The sequence below is a fragment of the Thalassophryne amazonica genome, chromosome 10, assembly GCF_902500255.1.
Source record: "Thalassophryne amazonica chromosome 10, fThaAma1.1, whole genome shotgun sequence".
Classification (NCBI taxonomy): Eukaryota; Metazoa; Chordata; class Actinopteri; order Batrachoidiformes; family Batrachoididae; genus Thalassophryne; species Thalassophryne amazonica.
The window spans coordinates 100203285-100220471 of record NC_047112.1 but is presented as its reverse complement, the minus strand read 5'-3'; the positions used below and the strand labels follow the sequence as shown (position 1 = coordinate 100220471).

General features: G+C 41.4%; 1 protein-coding gene across 1 annotated transcript in view; it reads right to left on the bottom strand.

Annotated features, from left to right (window-relative positions):
- Nucleotides 1-17187, bottom strand: part of LOC117518171 (E3 ubiquitin-protein ligase HERC2-like) — a 248382-nt gene that overhangs the window by 130304 nt on the left and 100891 nt on the right. The window contains exons 34-41 of the mRNA XM_034179230.1: nucleotides 15107-15289; nucleotides 14834-15018; nucleotides 13114-13261; nucleotides 12824-13020; nucleotides 12477-12707; nucleotides 12216-12354; nucleotides 8608-8754; nucleotides 7927-8069 (exon numbers count right to left, since the gene is read on the bottom strand). Of these exons, the coding sequence (XP_034035121.1) occupies nucleotides 7927-8069; nucleotides 8608-8754; nucleotides 12216-12354; nucleotides 12477-12707; nucleotides 12824-13020; nucleotides 13114-13261; nucleotides 14834-15018; nucleotides 15107-15289 (1373 nt within the window). The remainder of the gene's footprint in view (nucleotides 1-7926; nucleotides 8070-8607; nucleotides 8755-12215; nucleotides 12355-12476; nucleotides 12708-12823; nucleotides 13021-13113; nucleotides 13262-14833; nucleotides 15019-15106; nucleotides 15290-17187) is intronic.

The window sequence follows — 17187 nt, the reverse complement described above, 5'->3', positions numbered from 1 at the left end:
CTGTTGAAGAATGAACGGGGCCAAAAATGGCCAAAAGGGCCCCCTATCAGATGGGACTAGGGGTTATCCCTTAGAGCTGGTAACTTGCTCCAAAAAGGTTCTTTTTTGGACCTCAGGTTTGGAAGTCCTACATTTATGTTATTCAAAATTAATTTTCTGTTATAATTGTTCTAGAAGTTCGTGTTATGTAGCACAATGGGTGGAAAGAATTATAAATATTGTTTTTAGCTGTACAAAATGGTACTACAGAGTAATCAAATTAAAGTAGCCTCCTATAATGTAAACGGCCTCCTCAGTCCAATCAACTCAACTCAACTCTTTTTTTTTTATATAGCGCCAAATCACAACAAACAGTTGCCCCAAGGCGCTCTATATTGTAAGGCAAGGCCATACAATAATTATGAAAAACCCCAACGGTCAAAACGACCCCCTATGAGCAAGCACTTGGCTACAGTGGGAAGGAAAAACTCCCTTTTAACAGGAAGAAACCTCCAGCAGAACCAGGCTCAGGGAGGGGCAGTCTTCTGCTGAGACTGGTTGGGGCTGAGGGAAAGAACCAGGAAAAAGACATGCTGTGGAGGGGGGGCAGAGATCGATCACTAATGATTAAATGCAGAGTTTACTTTACAAAACTTTACTCAAGAGGAGTAAAGTTTTGAGCAAGATGAAGAAAGAGGGTGTGGAGGTACTATATTTACAGGAGACCCATATGATTGATAAAGAGCATGAAAAACTCAAGAGAAATGGTTATAATCAGATTTTTTCATCTTCGCATAAGTCGGGGCATAGGAGAGGCGTTTGTAAATTATTATCCAAGAGAATAAGTTTTGAAATGCTTAATACCATAAAAGATGGGGAAGGTCGATATATCATTGTCATTGGGAGGTTAGAGGGAGTTTTGGTTACATTACTCAACATTTATGCCACCCCAGGTTCGGACTGGAGATTTTTTTAAGCACCTCTTTGATTTGGTGATAACAGAGAGTGAAGGGGTATTGATTGGGGGAGGCGACCTTAATCACAGACTTAATCCACAGTTTGATTCTTTGCGGAAAGCCCAACAAATTATTGGTAAAAGAATTTCTAAATTACTATCAGAACATGGGATTTTGGATATATGGAGGGAACTTAACCCACTGAAAAAAGATTACACTTATTACTCGGCCCCTCATGCTCTGTATTCACGGATAGATTATTTTTTAATATACACAAAAGATTGTTATAGAGTAAAAGGAAGTGATATGGGGCTTATGGATCTGTTTGATCACTGTCCAATATTTTTAAAAATGTGTATGGGGACTGAAAAAAACAACATTATGGAGACTAAATTAAAGTCTGCTCAATGGTCAGATGAAGGAGGAAACTGAGAGGGATATTTGTGAATATATACAAGAAAATGATAATGGCTAGATGTCTCCATCTGTATTATGGGATGCATGTAAGGTGACATTGAGAGGGAAGTTGATAGCAAAATCCGTTCACCTAAAAAAGATGAGACAAGTGACACTGAAGCCATTAGACAGAATTGGAAGGGAGGGAAAAGGAAAATAAAAACAAGACTGACAGTAAGATTAATGATGAGATTAAAACAATACGGGCAAAAATTAATTATATTTTATCCCAAGAAATTCAGAAGATGATGATTTACACCAAACAAAGATATTATGAGGCGGGGAGTAAATCCGCAAAATTATTGGCATACAAACTTAAAAAGCAACAAACATTAAGACAAATTTATAAGATGACAGACCCCCAAACAAAACAAGAGATAAAACGGAAAAACGGAAACAGAAGATATACATAGATGTTTTGAATACTACTATGCTAAGTTGTATGCCAAAACAAAAAATGACCAAATCCCAAATAGACAAGTATTTAGATGAGTTACATCTACCAAAAATAACAGGAGCAGAATATAAAGTTAATGGCTGAAATATCACGGGAAGAAATAAATTCTGCCATTTCCAGACTCAAAACTAATACAAGTCCTGGCGCCGATGGCTATGGCTCTGAATGGTATAAAGTATATAGTAAAACTCTAATTCCATTACTACAAAAAAATTTCAATTGGATTTTACAGGGTGGGAAAATTCCAGATTCTTGGAGGGAAACAATTATTTCAGTTATTGTGAAAAAGGGCAAAGATGGAACAAATTGCTCTAACTACAGACTCATTAGTGTACTTAAATGGACTGCATTTATATAGCGCTTTTCCATCTGCATCAGATACTCAAAGCGCTTTACAATAATGCCTCACATTCACCCCGATATGAGGGTGCTGCCATACAAGGCGCTCACTACACACCAGGAGCAATAGGGGATTAAAGGCCTTGCCCAAGGGACCTTAGTGATTTTCCAGTCAGGCGGGGATTTGAACCCATGATCTTCTGGACTCAAGCCCAACACCTTAACCACTATACCATCACCTCCCCTTACTTAATGTGGATTATAGAATTTTTACTGCAATTTTAGCTCGAAGAATGGAGAAAATATTACCAGAGATCATCAGTTTAGATCAGACTGGATTTATAAAACAAAGACAGACACATGATAATATCCGCTGTACTCTACTTATCATGCAACATGTTAAAGAATAAACTTTGAGGCTGCCATCTTGGGAATGGATGCAGAAAAAGCATTTGATTCCGTAAAGTGGGAATTTTTGTTTAGAGTTATGAAAAAGTTTAACTTTCATGATGGATGGATTAAGACTGTGCGGTCTCTATATATGGATCCAATAGCAAGGATCAAGGACAATGGTAGTCTATCAAAGGCAATCAAGTTGGGGGGGTGTCGTCAAGGCTGCTCGATCAGCCCTTTATTATTTGCCATTTTTCTGGAACCGCTTAGCCAAAGGATAAAACAGTGTGTGAATATTAAGGGTATAACCATGCCGGAACAAGAACAGAAAACAGCACTGTTCGCAGATGATATCTTGATTTATCTGGAGAACCCAAACTCATTACCTGTCCTGATGACATCCTTGGCAGAGTTTGGTAGCCTGTCGGGATACAAAATTAATGTTCAAAAAAACCCAAGCTTTAGCCTTTAATTTTGAACCAAACCAATTTATAAAACAAAATTATTTGATTAACTGGGAGCACTTAATCCCTTTTTTAAGCTTGGTATCAAGAGTGGAGGTGATTAAGATGAATATAGTGCCACACTTGCTATATATATTTCAAAACCTTCCGATTGAGTTAACAGAGAAGGATTTTAGAGAATGGGACAAAGTTATAACCAGATACATATAGCAGGGTGCTAGACCACATTTTAAATATAGGACTCTTTAATTGCCAAAAAAAGAGGGCGGTCTAGCTTTACCTTGCCTTAAGAGCTATTACCAAGCTGCTCAGTTCAAGGTCCTGCTGGGTTTGTGTGATCCAGATTACGATTATGTTGCGAAACGGAAAGACATTGAGGGGAAAACTGCACCACCAGTACAAGCTCTTTTGTGTGATGTACAATTACAGAAAATTTGGAGACAAAATGTGAATCCTTGGCTGTGGGTATCTCTGAGGTTTTGGTCCGAAAATCCTGAAAAAGTACAACTTGATAGAAAAATGCAGGCTATTGAGATGGATCGCATATGATACTGGTTTTGCACCAAATGCAGTGGACAGCACATTTAAAATGTGGGAAAATGGTCCAAAAATGTATTGGGAGATAATTAAAAGAGATGAGGTGATGAGTTTTCAGCAAGTAAAAGAAGTTTTTGGTCGAGGCAATCAGGATTTTCATAGATACCTACAGCTAAGGCATTATATACAGCATAAAATAAAAAATAGGAATGTTAATATTTCTCAATTGAATACATTTAAAATTGTCCTGGCTTCATATAAATCAGAGTTAAGTAAAATTGAAAAGTTGAATTTAAGAAAAGATGATTATAAAATTATGAGAATCATGCTCTTGGCTAACACAAAGGCAATCACCAGAAGATGACAAACAGATCTTGTCCCCAAGGTGGAGGAATGGGTCGATGTCATGCTGAATATATACACTATGGAGAAAGTGACCGCATCTTTTAGACTAGAGGTAGACAAATTCAATAATATCTGGAAGGGATGGCTACAATATATTAGACAATACAGATCTGATTTTGTATAGGACTTTATTGCATAAGTCAGGAACACATATATATATATATATATATATATATATATATATATATATATATATATATATATATATACAGTGAGGACAATAAGTATTTGAACACCCTGCGATTTTGCAAGTTCTCCACTTACAAATCATGGAGGGTCTGAAATTTTCATCTTAGGTGCACGTCCACTGTGAAAGACATAATCTAAAAAAAATAAAATCCGGAAATCACAATGTACGATTTTTAAATAATTTATTTGTATGTTACTGCTGCAAATAAGTATTTGAACACCTGTAAAAATCAATGTTAATATTTGGTACAGTAGCCTTTGCTTACAATTACAGAGGTCAAACGTTTCCTGTAGTTTTTCACCAGGTTTGCACACACTGCAGCAGGGATTTTGGTCCACTCCTCCATACAGATCTTCAAAGATTTTCTACTGAGTCCAGGTCTGGAGGCTGGCCAGGCCACTCCAGGACCTTGAAATGCTTCTTACAGAGCCCCTCCTTAGTTGCCCTGGCTGTGTGTTTGGGGTCACTGTCATGCTGGAAGACCCAGCCATGACCCATTTTCAATGCTCTTACTGAGGGAAGGAGGTTGTTTGCCAAAATCTCACAATACATGACCCCATCCATCCTCCTTTCAATACGGTGCAGTCGTCCTGTCCCCTTTGCAGAAGAGCACCCCCAGAGTATGATGTTTCCACCCCCATGCTTCACGGTTGGGATGCTTTTCTTGGGGTTGTTCTCATCCTCTAAACATGGTAAGTGGAGTTGATTCCAAAAAGCTCTATTCTGGTCTCATCTGACCACATGACCTTCTCCCATGCCTCCTCTGGATCATCCAGATGGTCACTGGTGAACTTCAAACGGGCCTGGACATGTGCTGGCTTGAGCAGGGGGACCTTGCTGCCCTGCAGGGTTTCAAACCATGACAGCATCATGTGTTACAAATGTAATCTTTGTGACTGTGGTCCCAGCTCTCTTCAGGTCATTGACCAGGTCCTCCTGTGTAGTTCTGAGCTTTCTCAGAATCATCCTTACCCCACAAAGTGAGATCTTGCATGGAATCCCAGACTGAGGGAGATTGACAGTCATCTTGTGTTTCTTCCACTTTCTAATAAATAATCATAACAGTTGTTGTCTTCTACCAAGCTGCTTGCCTGTTGTCCTGTAGTCCATCCCAGCCTTGTGCAAGTCTACAGTCTACAGTTTTGTCCCTGGTGTCCTTAGACAGCTCTTTGGTCTTGGCTATGGTGGACAGGTTCAAGTGTGATTGATTGAGTGTGTGAACAGGTGTCTTTTATACAGGTAACAAGTTCAAACAGGTGCAATTAATACAGGTAAAGAGTGCAGAATAAGAGGGCTTCTTAAAGAAAAATTAACAGGTCTGTGAGAGCCAGAATTCTTGCTGGTTGGTAGGTGTTTAAATACTTATTTGCAGCAGTAACATACAAATAAATTATTAAAAAAAATCATACATTGTGATTTCCAGATTTTTTTTTTTAGATTATGTCTATCACAGTAGACATGCACCTAAGATGAAAATTTCAGACCCCTCCATGATTTCTAAGTGGGAGAACTTGCAAAACAGCATGGTGTTCAAATACTTATTTTCCTCAATGTGTGTATATATATACTCAACAAAAATATAAACGCAACACTTTTGGTTTTGCTCCCATTTTGTATGAGATGAACTCAACGATCTAAAACTTTTTCCACATACACAATATCACCATTTCCCTCAAATATTGTTCACAAACCAGTCGAAATCTGTGATAATGAGCACTTCTCCTTTGCTGAGATAATCCATCCCACCTCACAGGTGTGCCATATCAGGATGCTGATTAGACACCATGATTAGTGCACAGGTGTGCCTTAGACTGCCCACAATAAAAGGCCACTCTGAAAGGTGCAGTTTTGTTTTATTGGGGGGGGGATACCAGTCAGTATCTGGTGTGACCACCATTTGCCTCATGCAGTGCAACACATCTCCTTCGCATCATCCGTGAAGAGAACACCCCTCCAACGTGCCGAACGCCAGCGAATGTGAGCATTTGCCCACTCAAGTCGGTTACGACGACGAACTGGAGTCAGGTCGAGACCCCGATGAGGACGACGAGCATGCAGATGAGCTTCCCTGAGACGGTTTCTGACAGTTTGTGCAAAAATTCTTTGGTTATGCAAAGCGATTGTTCCAGCAGCTGTCCGAGTGGCTGGTCTCAGACGATCTTGGAGGTGAACATGCTGGATGTGGAGGTCCTGGGCTGGTGTGGTTACACGTGGTCTGCGGTTGTGAGGCTGGTTGGATGTACTGCCAAATTCTCTGAAACGCCTTTGGAGATGGCTTATGGTAGAGAAATGAACATTCAATACACGAGCAACAGCTCTGGTTGACATTCCTGCTGTCAGCATGCCAATTGCACGCTCCCTCAAATCTTGCGACATCTGTGGCATTGTGCTGTGTGATAAAACTGCACCTTTCAGAGTGGCCTTTTATTGTGGGCAGTCTAAGGCACACCTGTGCACTAATCATGGTGTCTAATCAGCATCTTGATATGGCACACCTGTGAGGTGGGATGGATTATCTCAGCAAAGGAGAAGTGCTCATTATCACAGATTTCGACTGGTTTGTGAACAATATTTGAGGGAAATGGTGATATTGTGTATGTGGAAAAAGTTTTAGATCTTTGAGTTCATCTCATACAAAATGGGAGCAAAACCAAAAGTGTTGCGTTTATATATTTTTTTTTTTCATTCATTCATTCATCTTCTACCGCTTATTCCAATTAAGTGGTCGCGGGGCCTATCCCAGCAGTCATAGAGCGCGAGGTGGGGTACACCCAGGACAGGACACCAGTCTGTCGCAGGGCCACAAATAGACAAACAAACACAAACACACCCACAAACACACCTACGGACAATTTTAAAGACTCCAATCCACCTAACCCGCATGTCTTTGGCTGTGGGAGGAAACCGGAGCACCCGGAGGAAACCCACGCAAACACGGGGAGAACATGCAAACTCCACACAGAAAGGCCACGGGAATTGAACCCACGACCTTCTCGCTGTGAGGCAACAGTGCTAACCACTAAGCCACCGTGCTGCCCTTATATATATAATTTTTTTGTGTCTCCCCCCCCACCTTTTTTTCTGCTTGGAGAGGATTTTATTGTGACATTAAGTGGACTCTTAGATAAATAAGGACTTTGAATGATGTTTCAGTACACCCTGGTTCGAAGCTACAGTGTTCTTGTTTTAAGGCTGAAGAAATATAAATTAAAAAAAAGAAAGAAGTGTTTCCTGGAGGAAAAGCCGCACAGGCCGGGTTGGCCCCACCGCAGCTCAGGGCTCAATGCAGCGGCGGGGGGGGGGGGGGGGGGGGCACAGCAGGCTCCATCACATGACACCTGAGTGAGACAGGGCATCTGGGTCTCGCGACCGAGCTTTGGTGGACGCCATAAAATCAGGAAGGGCGTAAGTCACTTTTCTCATAAATTAATAAAATATCAAATGACACAGATCTATTTTAGGCACTATATAACTCAAATAATGAATGTTTTTTCATTCATATTTCATGAAATATTCTTACCATTGCTGCTTTTTTTTTTTTTTTTTTTTGCTGATCTACCCTGACATCGGGGTGAATGTGAGGCGTTATTTCAAAGCGCTTTGAGCGTCTGATGTAGATGGAAAAAACTCTATTAAAAAAAAAAGATCTGATCCATGGTTGAAAATCCATGTCCAAGCCAAATGTGACACCCTCCTAAACACTGCTTCAACATTTACATGAACTTACTCAAGAAATATCTACCCACTCACCTCCATCTCTTGTCTGTCAAAAATGGCTTTGACGGGAGAGGGCTGAGTCGCAGCAGACAGCAGCTGCTGCAGGAGGATTAATGGAGGCAGGGGACCCTCAGGGGACAAGTCTCCCACATCAGGAGGTGACACTACTGGGTCCTCTGTAAAAAGTAATAGAAAACATGCAAAAACATTGGAAGCCAAAGACAGATAAAGAACAAATTGTTAAGTTAATCATTAGAGTTTGTAATGCTGCATAATGATGTTTTCAACTTGAGTTCATTCATGAAAGAAATGGCTGTTCAAAGGAGATCAGCTTCTCTCTCTCACACACACACACACACACACACACACACACACACACACACACACACACACACACACACACACACACACACACACACACACACACACACACACACACACACACACACACACACACACGCACACGCAAAAGCATACAGTAGAAAAAAAAAAAAACAGAAGAGACTGCAGTGTGAATGTTAATGACACAAAACCACAGCAGACCCTCAAGCACTGAACTAACTAAATTACAATAACAACAATACCCCCCCCCCCCCCCCAAACAATTATAAGGGAAACATTTCTTTTTTGAAACTATTCACTTGTGAAAGAGTGGGATAGCTGCATATCTACAGATGTATTAAAAACCCAATGAACCCTCTGATGAGATCGTACCAATGGCATTAGGTCCCATATCCACAACTGCTGGCTGGGAGAGAATCTGCCTGAGTTTGTCCTGGTGAGAGAGCAGCGCCCGCGCTGCTTTTAAAATATACAGCCTCAGCTGTTGGCACCGCAGCAAATGTATGTCAACCTGGTCAGCTGAAGGAAAAATAAAGTGGAAAAAGCACAACAATCACAAATCTTCCAAACACATCTTGACAGTCTCTGGCACATGTTCAAAAACACAAAGTGCAGGTACATCTGAGGCATGTCTGTCCATATCTGAGTGTAAACTAAGGTGCTAGATGTAAAGGACTGGCTAAAGACACCTAATTAGTCATGAGCATGCCGTGGGCAAAATATGAAATAAATCAGTGCCCTGGTATTGAGAAAGCAAACTCAAGTGATAGGGTATCCGGTAAATTAAAGGATCAGCGACAACCTGTCAGAATGTGCCAGCAGATGGGCGCCACCAAAGCTCCCTGAGGTGAAGCATTAAAGTGAACTTTTGTGTATTACCATGACTGTTTACTTTTATTTTGTTTCATGGTCATTTTCAATTCAGTTTCCTTGTCGATACAAGTACAGTGTACATGTGTTGTGAACCCACTAGTATTGCACCCTCTACATAACACAAATACACTGTGCTTGACTCTAGACTCAGTATGTGATGCTACCCCATTGTGCTACCAGAGGTTATCGCCATACCAATACTGCACATGACCAGAACTAATTATTCCAGACTAATACAACCAGGAGTGCACAAATGACTGCAATTCTACTTTGTATTTAGACCACATCTGTGCCAAGTATGAAAACTACCAGTGGTGGGTACAGCTAACCAAAAAGTTAGCTTTGGTAACCGCTAATCAGCTAACTGAAAAGTTAGCTTTATAACGCTAAGCCGTTAAACCACTAAAAAAAATTTATCAGAAGCTACAGCTAATCACTAATCTTCAGTATTGTCTCTGGTAGTCTCACCAACTGACAACTGGTTTTGAGTTTAAGCACCACCAACACTTCTGATTAGAATCAAAGACGATCACAAATCCAACACAACCATAGAGTCAGCCCTTCTGTTTTTATGCACCCTGCCCACTGCTGTAAGAAAGTCGTTTACATTCACAGCATACAGTGGTACAGACGTCCTAAAAAGGAAACCATGTTTGACTTATAGTTTTGATTTATAAATCAAATTAACCTGGATAGAATAACTACATTAATGTTTACGCTGACATTTTTACAAAGCGAAAAACTAACACATATCTTTTAATTTTAAAATAATGCACCAATTATGAATGTTTTGAACATTAACACAGATGCTAAAAGGCATTATGGGGAAAATGAGCTTCCCCTCATCACTGATTGGTTGATGTAAAAACCAACAAACAAGTGACTGTAACACATGTGATGGTTTTTACAAATAAATGTGTATTTGTAAAATATGTAATTTTTTTTCATTTGTTAAAAAAAGGCATTTGCAAAACTTAAAAGGAACCCCGACTATAAATACATGTTTATTCTATATGACTTGTTGTGATATTAGTAACATAACTATGGGACAAAATTTGCAAAAATAATGTCAAGTTTTATGATATTTTAAGAAATTTTATTTCTACGTAGGTCACCATTGTTGTTTGTAACGCAATGCATTCTGGATAGTGACGTCAAACGGGGGCAGGGCTTCCCGTGTTTACATTACAACCAGCAGCGATTAGCAACGATGAGCTCCTCTGTTCACCCTTTTCAGTTCGAACCAGAGCGTGATCTGCAGTGTGAGGAAGAGAACTTTGAAAATACTGTCAGAAATGAAGATCAGCGCTCTGATCAAGCAAGAGTTGGCCATTGTAGGTGGTGTCTGTGTGGGGGCTGCTTGCCGATGCCGACAGAGAAAGTGAGTGTCTGCTGCTCTTTCGCGTGTTTTAGTCCTATTTTCACTAGTTACTCGTGGACGATTTTTCTTCTTGTGGGGAAATATGATGGGCACTGCATCTGGTTTAAGACGTCGTTTGTATCCAGAAACACCAACAAGCTCCCTCATTAGCTGAGGTCGATGAAAAGCCTCAAATGCATCTGCGTTGAAGTGATGTGAGCACAGCCGCGGGTCTTTCAGCAACTGCACTCTTCCACAAGCATCCTTCCACTTTTTCCTTAACTTTCTTTCTTTTGGAAAGCAATGAAGGCTTACCTCGCTTTCTTTGTTTCCCTTAGACTGAAAATTGCATCCAAAAGCCGAGCAATGTGGCATTTTATTTCGGTAGAAGAACTAGCTTTAACACTGTTTTCGCTTGCATGAAAGATTTCAGAAACCTTTCCATGTCATCACCCCCAGAATGCATTGCACAGGCAAAAACATGGCGGCCGTGTTGTATTTAAATACGTGATAAGTAAACGCTATTTTATATCATTCAAGACTTGTTTATGCACTTCTAACTATATATTATAATAGCAGACGTCAGTGTTTCGGGGTTTCTTTTAAAATTCTGTTTAAGTTGTGATTCAACTCAAAACCGTGTGATATAACTGGGCGCCATTTACAGCGCCATCCAGTAGATGGGTCAAAATGCATAGAACACTGCTGGTTGTTGAGTTGAGTCACAACTTAAACAGCTTTTTTTTTTTTTTTTAACAAATGAAAAAAAAACATTTTTCAAATACACATTTATTTGTAAAAACCAACACACGTGTTACAGTCACTTATGTGTTGGTTTTTACATCAACCAATCAGGGATGAGAGGAGGCTCATTTTACCCATAATGCATTTTGGTATCTGTGTGTGTTAATGTTCAAAACATTCAGAATTAGTGCATTATTTTAAAATTAAAAGATATGTTATATTTTCACTTTGTAAAAATGTCAGAGTTGGCATTAATGCAGTTATTCTATCCAGATTAATTTGATTTATAAATCAAAACTATAAGTCAATCATGCTTTCCTTTTCAGGATGTCTGTCTCACGTCTGGACCACTGTACGCTGTGAAGGTAATGACTCTTAAAAAAAAAAAAAAGTCTTTTTTTTTTTTTTTTTGGAGCAACCTGGCAGCCAGGCCTCTTCTGCTAGGGTAGGGTTGAGCTCAGCTCCTCTCAGCTCTCTGACTGCTGCAAAATATGTAGCAGACAGGAACCAACGTGTATGATTTTAGGGCTTTCAAATGTTTTCACCATTATTAACTAGACTAAATTAGCAGAACTAAATTTAGTGGAAGCTAATTGGTCCGCTGTTTCTGAAGTAAGCTGAAAAGCTAATCTGCTAACAAAAAAGTTAGCTTTGCTAATTAGCATTTAACGGATTAGCGGAACTGTGCCCACCACTGAAAACCACAATAGTGTAGGGTGGAAACTGCCAATAAGGTTTGAGTTATGCAGAAAGCTATGGCCCAAAAACCTTTTCATGTCTGTCAATTTTAAAGAAGGATGAAACAAGCTATCAATCAGAAGAACCACCTCTTTCACCAGACATTAATTTAGCTACTAACAGTCAATTTTTTACAAAGAGTTGATTGTGCTACTTGCCAATGTATGGATAATATACTGTATCATCACTGGGAGATTTTTATGAATCGTCTATGACTATCAACTCTGTAGCAGTTACATGTTGTGCTACTTAACACCTTCTGTACCTGTAAGCCCTCGACTAAGTGACTTTTTTAACCGCTGTTTCTCCAGTTTACTTCCTGCTAAGCTGACCAGCTGTGCCCATACGGTCAGCATCGGTTCAATGAAGGGCAGGTTCTGCACACTGAAGGACACCCCTGGCAGCTGAGGAAAACAGAAATGAAAAGTATCATCAATAATTTATTATTGCTTAACTTATTATATTCAGTGCATGAAGGGGTAACTGCTAGTTGTATGGACACATGAATGTCAAAATACTTTCATACCGATTTGAGATGACTAAGCAAGCAAACCCTGCAGGTCCTCATCTCATGAAACTGGACAGTGATGCGTCCTTTTGGGGTAATGCGAGTAACTGTTCCTTCCCCATACTCCTCATGAATGACCTGTCCTCCGAGCCTGAGACGCCCATCAATCCCTCCAATCACTGCTAACACTGCCATCAGACTGCCTACTCTACAACCATCAGCATCAGGGAAATACTCTTCTAGGAAAGCCTGAAATAGGGAGAAATGAGATCTTTGATCACTACCACACATGTCTAAATTACAGTCTGGTAGTGAGTTTTACAACTGACACATAAGTGAACACATAATTGCAACAATCTGCTTACTGCTTCAGACTGACAGCCTGCCATAACATCACCAATGGAACTCAACTGAGTGTTGATATAGTCATTTATGAGGCTGTTCCACTGGCCAAGAGAGTGCAGAGTGCGCAGGACAGCAACAATCTCTTCAGCTAATGTGCTACTGTGAGTAGCTGTAAGAGATGCCTGAGGGCGGGACTTCCTCCGTCGTAGGGAACCCTCTGTGTGGACAGCAGCAAATTAAAATGATAAAGAAAGAAAACACTGTACATGTTCAATATTACTTCACGCCCAAATATAACTCATGACCACACCTCTGAGAAGTGGCAGGTCTGAGGAACAGGTGCTCAGTAGGCTTCCCAAGAAGGCAAACAACTTCTGCACCAAGAACTTCATGTCCTGACAGCGTTCAGTTTTGTCCCATGATGGCAGAACTGCTTGCAAGAGGCGTAGTGCGAGGATCTGGGAGCACACAGGGTTAACAAGATGAATGATATCCTTCACAACCCAATTTTTGTTTCTAACTAAGCTATGCAACAACCCTGGAATTAGTCAAACTTACAGGGCACTGTTTTACATCTTTACCAACAACTATAGCTAAACTACTCATGAGAGAGGTTCATCTTACCATTTTGTTGGAGAAATGATTAATTGTTTAATTATACTGCTTAATGTATGTCCAAATAAAATGCCCAAATTATTTTCCAAGTACTATATTTTTTTGGAGTATAGGTCGCACATTTTTTCTGTATGTGGAACTCACTTTGTAACAGTGTTTACCTGGGGGTGAGTTGAACAATAGACATGAACTCAGTATACCACATGTGCACACCACAGCATCTGCTGTTTCTTGAGGATTCTTAAATTCCAAATTAAGCAAAAAAGGAAAAAAAACAAACAAAAAAAACCGTGTTGGACAATATAATGGATGTTTTTTTTTTTTACATGGATTGGGCAGAAGACGTCCTCAGATGGACACAGATTCCTGGCTTACAGCAATGAACAGTGAACAGTGGTGGTGTACAGGATGCTCTGTGCATATCACTGCCAGTGGTGTTTAGCATAATAGATGTTATCTGACATGGTTTGGACAGAAGATATCATCAGATGGAAACAGACTGCCATCCCACAATGCTGGAAACACTACAAGAAAAATGTGAGTCAACTTTGACCCCCCCCCCCCCCATTTATACTCCATTTATACAATTATTGGAGTATTTTTTGTTCAGTGCTTTAATTCCTGGGAAAGCCCTATATAAACACTTATCATATACCTATAAATGATACGCCAATATGATTGGATAAAACACTAAACAATAAATAGCAATACACCCTTTTCGCGGATGGGTAATATTTTTCATACCACCCGAGGCGCGGTCAGAGGAACTGTGAAATACTGCTGAGTCACTATTAATAATTTCTTACGTGTCTAACCTCGTAGGTTTATCGTTAAAATTAAATTTGTTAGTTCTAAAAGCCATCATAATTATTTATAGGAAAATGTTCTATTTTTTTTTTTTTTACTAAGGTTTGAACTTTGAGTGTTTACACAGGAGAGAAAAGTGAGAAAATGTTAATGCCTGTCTGAGAAAAGTGTATAAAGTGTGTAGTGAGGGGTTTTACGTACAGCCTTAAAACATCTATAATAATTGTAAAAAATAACGCTGACTACTTTGCGGATTTCGCCTACTGCGGGTTATTTTTAGAACATAACTCCCGCGATAAACAAGGGACCACTGTATATGATAAAATCATTATCAAGTTGTTCACCAATGAATATGGCTTTTTTCAGCCTCAGGGTGTATGGTTTTCTTCAGGGTGTATAAAGCCATATTCATTGGTGAACAACTTGATAACTGATAATATTAGCAGTAGTATTGTTGCCCTTATTAATCAATGCATGATTTTTCAGAATATAAGTCGCATCTGTGTATAAATCACAGGAACCCTCCCAAAATTGCAAAGATTTGTGACTTATACTCCGTAAAATACAGTAAGAGTGCAGGAAAGATATCTGACAGTCATGTAACCGACCTGCCTCTGTAGAGTAATGGCATTGAAGGAGTGGTGTCCCTCAACAATTCGAATGAGGAGGTTAATCCAAGCAGAGGTGCTGAGCGTGCTGCACATTTGGGGCATAAGAGCAATGCTGCGTATGAAACCCAGTGTGCACCAGCTCCTGTGCTGCTCCCGAGACACCAACCTGTGGGAATGACCACCTAACATGCAAAGATAGATTCAGTTCGACCAATATAGGACTATGTATAAAAGACAAAAAGAGCTTTGTAATTGTAGGGTTTCAGCTACCTGACTTATCATTTGCTCCACTTTCCACAAGCATCCTCAACAGTCCACAAAGAGTCCGTGTTGCATCCGTTTGTAAAACCTCTGCATATATTCCAGCTGATAGAGAGAGTGTCTTCAAAAGGTTGACTGTGCTGGTTAGCATCATAGCTGTAGGGTGGCCACTCTTCTCCATCAGCTCACCTTCTACAACAGACAAAACAGTACAAAAGTCAGTATGTGTCTCACGTAGATACATGCATACATGTTCAAGTGCTTATTCGGTATCAGGTTGTGGGGGCAACAGCTCCAGCAGGGGACCCAAAACTTCCCTTTCCCAGGCCACATTATCCACCTCTGATTTGGAGATAGCAAGGCGTTCCCAGGCCAGCGTGGCGATATAATATCTCCACCTAGGCTCCCCAGTTTCTCCTCTCAGCTGGAAGTGCCTGAAACACCTCGCAAGGTAGGTGCCCAGGGGGCCTCCTTACCAAATCCCGAACCACCTCAGCTGGCTCCTCTCAATGAGAAAGAGCAGTAGCTCCAGTTCAAGCTCCTCAGTATTGACCAAACTTCTCACCCTGTCTCTAAGAGAGAGACCAGCTACCCTCCTGAGGAATTCCATTTCAGCCGCTTGTACCCGCGATCTAGTTCTTTCAGTCATGACCCAACCCTCATTACCATAGGTGAGAGTAGGAACGAAGACTGACCAGTAGATCGAGAGCTGAACAAAAAAGGGGAAGCCCTCTTTTCGTCACATATCCTGGAAGGACTACTTCTTCAGTCAGACTGCTTCCCTGACCACTGGTGTCCACCACCGTGTTCGAGGGCTGCCACCCCTTAAGGCACCTAAGACCTTCAGGGCACAGTTCCCAGCTGCAGTTTCAGCAATGGAAGCTTTGAACACTGCCCTTCTGGTTCAATATCCCCAACCACCACAGGGATACCAGAAAAGCTCCACTGGAGGTGTTAGTTGAAGATCTTTCAGACAGTGGGCTCCTCCAGACATTCCCTGTTCACCCCCACTATCCGTTCGGGCATACCAGGTCTGTCCAAAGTCCTACCCCACCCTGTGATCCAACTCACCACCAGATGGTGACCAATTGACAGCTCTGCCCCACTCTTCACCCGAGCATACAGAACATGCTGCCTCAGATGACATGGTACAATCATAAAAATCAATCATTGACTTTTAGCCTAGGGTGTTCTAGTACCATGTACCCTTATGAGCATCCACATGTTCGAACATGGTGTTCCTAATGGACAATCCATGACAAGCACAGAAGTACATCAACAAACGACTGCTTGGGTTTAGATCAGGGAGGCTGTTCATCCCAATCATCCATCTCTGGGTGTCTCTGCCATTACCCATGTGTGCGTTGAAGTCCCCCAGCAGAACAATGGTGTCCCCCACTGGAGCCCCATGCAGGACTCCAGTCAGTGACTCTAAGAAGGCCAAATACTCTGAACTGTTGTTCGGTGCACACGCACAAACAACAGTCAAGAGTTTTCTCTCCTGCCACCCGAAGGGGACCCACTCGTCAACCGGGGTAAACTCCAATGTAACAGCACTCAACCGGGAACTCGCGAATATCCCCACACCCGCCCGGTGCCTCATACCCTGGGCAACTCCAGAGAATAATAAGGTCCAACCCCTATCAAGGACAACAGTTCCAGACCAGAGGCTGTGCGTGGAGGCGAGGCCCACCAGCTCCAATTGGTAGCACTCCACCTCCTGCACAAGCGCCAGCTCCTTCCCCCACAGTGAGCTGGCGTTCCATGCCCCCAGAGGTAGCCTCTGCCACCCATGTCTGGCACGTCGAGGCCCTTGACTTTCACTGTCTCCCATGGGACAGAGCACCCAACCCCAGCGGTTCCCCCTGCGGGTGGTGGGCCCACAGGATGGAGATGGAAAGTCTATGTTGCCTTTTCGGGCTGAGCCCAGCACAAAGCCCGACTCAGCTCTGTGGAAAGCCTGGCCACCAGTGGCTCGTTGACGGGCCCTCCTTCCAGGCCTGTCTCCAGATAGCGGCCCTGGACTTCCTCCGAGCGAGGTCACATTTCCTCTTCCTCATGTCTCAATTATTTTCTGAATTATACTGAAG